Source organism: Cebus imitator, unplaced genomic scaffold (assembly GCF_001604975.1).
Source record: "Cebus imitator isolate Cc_AM_T3 unplaced genomic scaffold, Cebus_imitator-1.0 Scaffold356, whole genome shotgun sequence".
Lineage (NCBI taxonomy): Eukaryota > Metazoa > Chordata > Mammalia > Primates > Cebidae > Cebus > Cebus imitator.
Genome location: NW_016107671.1, coordinates 622185 through 628442, shown reverse-complemented (window position 1 = coordinate 628442; position 6258 = coordinate 622185). Strand labels below are relative to the sequence as shown.

The 6258-nt window shown below is 55.9% G+C and overlaps 1 protein-coding gene across 5 annotated transcripts in view; it reads left to right on the top strand.

Annotated features, from left to right (window-relative positions):
* RYR1 (ryanodine receptor 1) overlaps positions 1 to 6258 on the top strand; it is a 151636-nt gene that overhangs the window by 89647 nt on the left and 55731 nt on the right. For all 5 annotated transcript variants that reach the window (XM_037730736.1, XM_037730734.1, XM_037730735.1 and 2 more), the window contains 6 exons: positions 1452 to 1622; positions 2478 to 2537; positions 3114 to 3251; positions 3799 to 3911; positions 4095 to 4191; positions 4441 to 4547. In XM_037730736.1, coding sequence (XP_037586664.1) covers positions 1452 to 1622; positions 2478 to 2537; positions 3114 to 3251; positions 3799 to 3911; positions 4095 to 4191; positions 4441 to 4547 — 686 coding nt within the window. The remainder of the gene's footprint in view (positions 1 to 1451; positions 1623 to 2477; positions 2538 to 3113; positions 3252 to 3798; positions 3912 to 4094; positions 4192 to 4440; positions 4548 to 6258) is intronic.

Below are 6258 nucleotides of genomic sequence, written 5' to 3'. Positions count from 1 at the left end.
AAAAAAAAAAAAAAAGAAAGAAAGAGCAACTCTCAGCTTTTACCAAAGCATCATGGCTGAGGTCGAGGGGAATGGGGCGGGAGAGGCACGCGGCGCATGGTTGGGGAAGGGGGAGCACCCTCACTGTGCGGTGGTTTAAGGCTTGGGCTCTGGACTGTCTGGACTGGGGTTAGAATCCTGTCTTGGTAGTTAGCTGTGTGACGTTGGTCAGGGGTCATCCTTTTGAGCCTCTGAGGGCATCCAGCCAGGGGCCCCCACCTGGGGCTCTGCGAGGACTCGGGGAGAAGCAGCATGAGTGGCCTTCAGCAGTGCCTGGCGTGGGGGTCGTGCAAAAGTTGCCAGCCGGCGTGGCTGTGGCTCTGGCCAAAGCTTGTCATCAGGGCTTCTTGTTGGCATGGCCGGGGTGGCCCTGGCCCCGGGTCTGCACCCAAGGCTCCAGAACACGGCTGTGGGACTCTGTGCCCCGTGTCTCTGCTTCCAGATCTTTCTGGATGTCTCTTGCATCTTCAGCCTTCCCGTCTCCTTGTCTTTTTCAGTCTCTCAGTGTCTTTCTTGCAATCTCTCTTGTCTCTTGAACTCTTTGTGGGCCTGCATCTTTGTTTCATTCTTGAGAACTCAGCCTTGGGATGTGAAGTGTGGGTCTGCGCATGCATGGCGAGCGGGCGTGGTTGTGCTGGGGCTTCCAGGGGATTCTAGAAGAGGACTGCTAGAGGTTGAGACAGGCCTAGAACTGGGGAAAATCTGGATGGATTTGGGTTAGAAATTGGAGCCAGGCAGGCATGGTGGCATGTGCCTGTAGCCCCAGCTACTTGGGAGGCTGAAGCAGGGGGGATCACTTGAGCCCAGGAGTCGAAGTCCAGCCTGGGCAACAAAGCAAGACACCATCTCTAAAAATAAATACTTATTTAAAAAACAAGGAACAGGCCAGGTGCGGTGGCTCACACCTGTAATCCCAGCACTTTGGGAGGCTGAGGTGGGTGGATCACCTGAGGTCGGAAATTTGAGACCAGCCTGACCAACATGGAGAAACCCCGTCTCTACTAAAAATGCAAACTTAGCCAGGCGTGGTGGCGCACGCCTGTAATCCCAGCTACTCGGGAGGCTGAGGCAGGAGAATTGCTTGAACCCGGGAGACAGAGGTTGCAGTGAGCCGAGATCGAGCCATTGCACTCCAGCCTGGGCAACAAGAGCGAAACCATCTCAAAACAGCAACAAAAAAATGAGGAACTGAGAATTGGGTTGTGGGCTTGGGTCTGGAGGGTCTCCGGTCAGGGCTGCAGGTCTGAAGTGTAGGGTCGGCGAGTCTGGGGTGGAAATGGAGGTATCCTCGGCGGTGGCCCGGGGAGTGCCTGATAACCAAACTGGAGTCTGCGGTGTGGACGCTGGCTATGGGCTGGGGCTGAGGCTTGGGACTGGGGCCTGGGCTGGTGCTGAGCCCTGTGTCCCCACAGTCCGGCGGCTCGGACCAGGAACGCACCAAGAAGAAGCGCCGCGGGGACCGGTACTCTGTGCAAACGTCACTGATCGTGGCCACGCTGAAGAAGATGCTGCCCATCGGCCTGAACATGTGTGCGCCCACCGACCAGGACCTCATCACACTGGCCAAGACCCGCTATGCCCTGGTGCCTGCCCAGCCCCGCCCTCGGAACCTTCCAGGATGCCGCCTGGCACCCACTGAGCCCCTGGAACCCTAGGGGACAACCAGGATCCCACTGAGCCCCCCGGGTCCCTGGGAGCCTTCCCTTCATACCCTACTGAGTTCTTTTCCGGGACGCTGAGGACACACTGGACCCTCTGGGATGCCCTGAGGACCCCGCTTAAGATACTCCCAGGGCACCACAGACCCAAGGCCCTCAATGAAACCCCACTGAAACCTAGCAAAGCTCTAGAACCCCTGGGACCCCCATGAGGACTGCAGAACCCCACTGCCCCCCAACCAGACCTTGCCAATCCTGCTGAGACCCTGAGAGTCTCCCCCAAGAAAATGAGCCCCTGAGACTCCTCTGAACCCTCCACCAAGGCCCCCTCAAGCTCCTTGGAACCTACTGAGCCCCTCATGACCCCTCCTCTCCTCCCCACCAAGGCTGAACATCTGGGTCCCCACTGAGCCCTTGGCCCACCATCCCTTTCCTTCAGGTCCCTGCTGACCCCTCCCTAGGGCCCTGTTGATGCCCAACTAAGCCTCCAAGGACTCTCACAAGGACTCTGCTCACGGAGCCCCTTGGACCCTGAGTAACTCCTCCAATCCATAATCCATACTGTATCTTCAAGGTGACTCTGTGACCCTCTGGCCCCTCTAGGACCCCTTCTGACCACTGTCAGCCTCTGCTTCCTTTTTGTTTCTCTCAGCTCTGCCCCCCCGACCCCCGCCAGAAAAAAACCCTTCAGTTCCTGGGCTGGACCTGGAAGGAACGGGTTGTGGGTCAGGAAGGAGGCTGGGACTTCCAGAGTGATCCGGCCTGGTCCTGTCTCCCCAGAAAGACACAGACGAGGAGGTCCGAGAATTTCTACACAACAACCTTCACCTTCAGGGAAAGGTATGCCTCCTTCCTCCGCAAGCAAAAGGGGCAGGTCAAAAAAATAACCACAATATTAGCAAAGATTTGAGCACTTACCAAAGACCAGGCATCAAAGAAAGACCTCGAAGGTCAGGAGTTCGAGACCAGCCTGGCCAACATGGCAAAATCATGTTTCTACTAAAAATACAACAATAAGACTGGGCACAGTGGCTCACGCCTGTAATCCCAGTACTGTAGGAGGCCAAGGCAGGCAGATCACCTGAGGTCAGGAGTTCGAGATCAGCCTGGCCAACATGGTGAAACCCCGTCTCTACTAAAAATACAAAATTAGCTGGGTGTGATGGCGGGTGCCTGTAGTCCCAGCTATTCTGGAGGCTGAGGCAGGCGAATCGCTTGAACCCGGAAGGCAGAGGTTGCAGTGAGCCGAGATTACACCACTGCCCTCCAGCCTGGCTGACGGAATTCCATCTCAAAACAAAAAAAAGACCTCAACATGCACTCACCCACTGAGTCCTCCCAATAACGGAAAGGGGACATCCAGCTGAAAGGTGGGGAGGGTTCCTCACGCCGACCACCCCTCCTTCCTCCCCTCAGGTTGAAGGCTCCCCGTCTCTGCGCTGGCAGATGGCCCTGTACTGGGGCGTCCCAGGTCGCGAGGAGGATGCTGACGACCCCGAGAAAATCGTGCGCAGGGTCCAGGAAGTGTCAGCTGTGCTCTACCACCTGGACCAGGTGGGTGGGGCCAGAGGGCTCTGACTGCTGGGTCTGTAGGCGGAGCCTGAAGACGGGGTGGGGGGATGAGGGGGAGGGGAGAGTTGGGGGGCTTTTAAGAATGTGGGCATGGTCTGGAGATGACTATTAAGCTTTGGGGCGGGACAGGAGGTGGCGCCTTGAGTTTAAGGTGAGGCTTAGAGCGGATCTGGGGGAGGGGCCTGCTGCTTAATCTTGCGTCTGGGGGCAGGATGGGGAAGGGGCAGAATTTTAGTTCTAGGGATGGGGCCTAGAGGAGATGCCTTGAGTTCATGGGCAGGGCCTTGGGTGTGTCGGGGAATTGGTCGTGGTCTGGGTGGTGGCTGTGGCTCTGGGGGACCAGGCCTGGGATGGAAACAGGTGGGAGGCACAGCTGGGACTCTGACTCTGTTGGCGGAGATGTGTTCTGCTGTGTGAGTCGGTCCCGCATATGGACTTGGGCACAGATGGGCAGTTTCATCCGGGGCTAGGGGTGGGCATCAGGCCAGGGGCAGGGCCTGGGGGTGTGACAGACTGTCCTGCTCCCCAGACCGAGCACCCTCACAAGTCTAAGAAGGCCGTGTGGCACAAGCTTCTGTCCAAGCAGCGCCGGCGGGCAGTGGTGGCCTGTTTCCGCATGACGCCCCTGTACAACCTGCCCACGTAAGGCCCCTGGGCACGAGGCCAGTGTGAGGAGCTGTGGAGAAGGGGTAGATGGAGGGTCTGGAGAATGGAGTGCCAACGTAATGGGGTCTTGGGGATGGCTGGGGGAGCTGCAGGCGCATGGGAGGTCAGAAGGCATGGAGGAGGGAACGTCCCAGTGACGCCCAGACCTCTCCCCTGCAGGCACCGGGCATGTAACATGTTCCTGGAGAGTTACAAGGCTGTGTGGATCCTGACTGAAGACCACAGTTTTGAGGACCGCATGATAGATGACCTTTCAGTGAGCTGGGGCCCACCTCGGGGAGTGGGGGCGAGCTGGATATGGCTGGGGTGAGGCCACCCTTGACACACCTTCTAGGGTCGCCCTCCACATCAAGGGGCATAGACATGCCAGCCCCTGGCTGAGGTAGAACCAAAGTAGGGTGCAGGATGTGGAAAAAGAGAAAAAAATCCAGACCAACAGGGCATGGGGGCAGTGATAGGAAGGGGCACTAGAAACCCTCTCCCCAAGACTCCCCTCTCCCCTCAGAAAGCTGGGGAGCAGGAGGAGGAGGAGGAAGAGGTGGAAGAGAAGAAACCAGACCCCCTGCACCAGCTGGTCCTGCACTTCAGCCGCACTGCCCTGACGGAAAAGAGGTGAGGACTCTTCCCAGGGCCCCAGAAATGCCCCCAAAGTCCTGGGAAAGAGGCGCACCTGGCCACCCCCACTCCAGCCCAGCAGCCTCCCTGTGCCTGAGGAGAGGCCCTCCGTGTCCTGGGGGAGCCCAGGACAGACAGATCTTTAAATGTCACTTTGCTGGCAGGACACAGTGGCTCACACCTATAATGCCAGCACTCTGGGAGGCCGAGGCAGGCCACCACTGGAGCCCAGGAGTTCGAGACCAGGCTGGCCAACGTAGCAAAACCCCATCTCTACAAAAATACAATAAACAGCCAGGCTTGGTGGTGGGAACTTGTAATTCCACCTACCTTGGAGGCTAAGGCAGGAGAATCACTTGAACCCAGGAAGTAGAGGTTGCAGTGAACCGAGATCGCACCACTGCAATCCAGCTGCACAACATAGCGAAATTCTGTCTCAAAAAAGAAAAGAAACATAAATGTCACTTTGCTAGGACAGGCACAGCCACGATACACTGTTGCATGGCTGACACTTCACAAGGGCATCTCTAAGGGGTTCACATCACAGGCAATGTAGATTAACTAGGCTTTTTTTTTTTTTTGAGACAGAGTCTTGCCCTGTCACCAGACTGGAGTGCAGTGGTGTGATCTCTGCTCACTGCAACTCCTGACTCCCTGGTTGAAGCAATTCTTCTGCCTCAGCCTCCAAGCAGCTGGGATTATAGACACACTCTCCCATGCCCAGCTAATTTTTGTATTTTTAGTAGAGACAGCGTTTCACCATGTTGGCCAGGATGGCCTTGATCTCCTGACCTCAGGTGATCCACCCGCCTCAGCCTTCCAAAGTGCTGGGATTACAGGCGTGAGCCACCACACCTGGCCGATTAACTGGGCTTTTTTAGAAGAAGGTGTCTTGCTCAAATAAAATCAGTATATTATGAAAAAAAAAATCCATATGTATGACAAATTTCCAACAGACAGACGTGGCAGGGGGGCGCTTTCTCTAATTCCCTTAAAGGCTTCATGTGGGCTACTGACGGGCTTAGTAATAAAGAATCGTGATGCAGACAACAGCAGGCAGCGCTGACCGAGTGCTTACCGTGTATCAGGCACCAAGCTAAGCACTGACTTCTGTACCCTCTCACTTAATCGCCACACTGTGAGACGGATTAACGTAGCTCCTTTGTGTGGATAAGGGAATGAAGGCACAGGGATTTGTTTTTCATTTTGTTTTATTTATTTATTTATATTTTATTATTTTTTTTATTTTTGCTACGGGGTTTTGCTCTATTGCCCAGGCTGGAGTGCAGTGGCGTAGTCTCAGCTCACTGCAACCTCCGCTTCCTGGGTTCAAGCGATTCTCTTGCCTCAGCCTCCCTAGTAGCTGGGACTACAGGTGCATACCACCATGCCTGGCTAATTTTTGTATTTTTAGTAGAGATGGGGTTTCACCATGTTGGCCAGAATGGTCTCAATCTCTTGACCTCATGATCCGCCCGCTTCAGCCTCCCAGAGTGCTGTGATTACAGGCGTGAGCCACCGTGCCCAGCGGCCATATTTGTTGTTGGGCTGACAGGTGGCAAGATGGCCCTGGGAGTGCCAGCCCTCCATCACTCCATTTTAGCATCCCCAGTGGAAAGGGAGTGCCTCTACCATTAGCTCCAGCAAACCTCACTGAATGGGCCAGGCACCGTGGCTCACGCCTATAATCCCAGTACTTTGGGAGTCC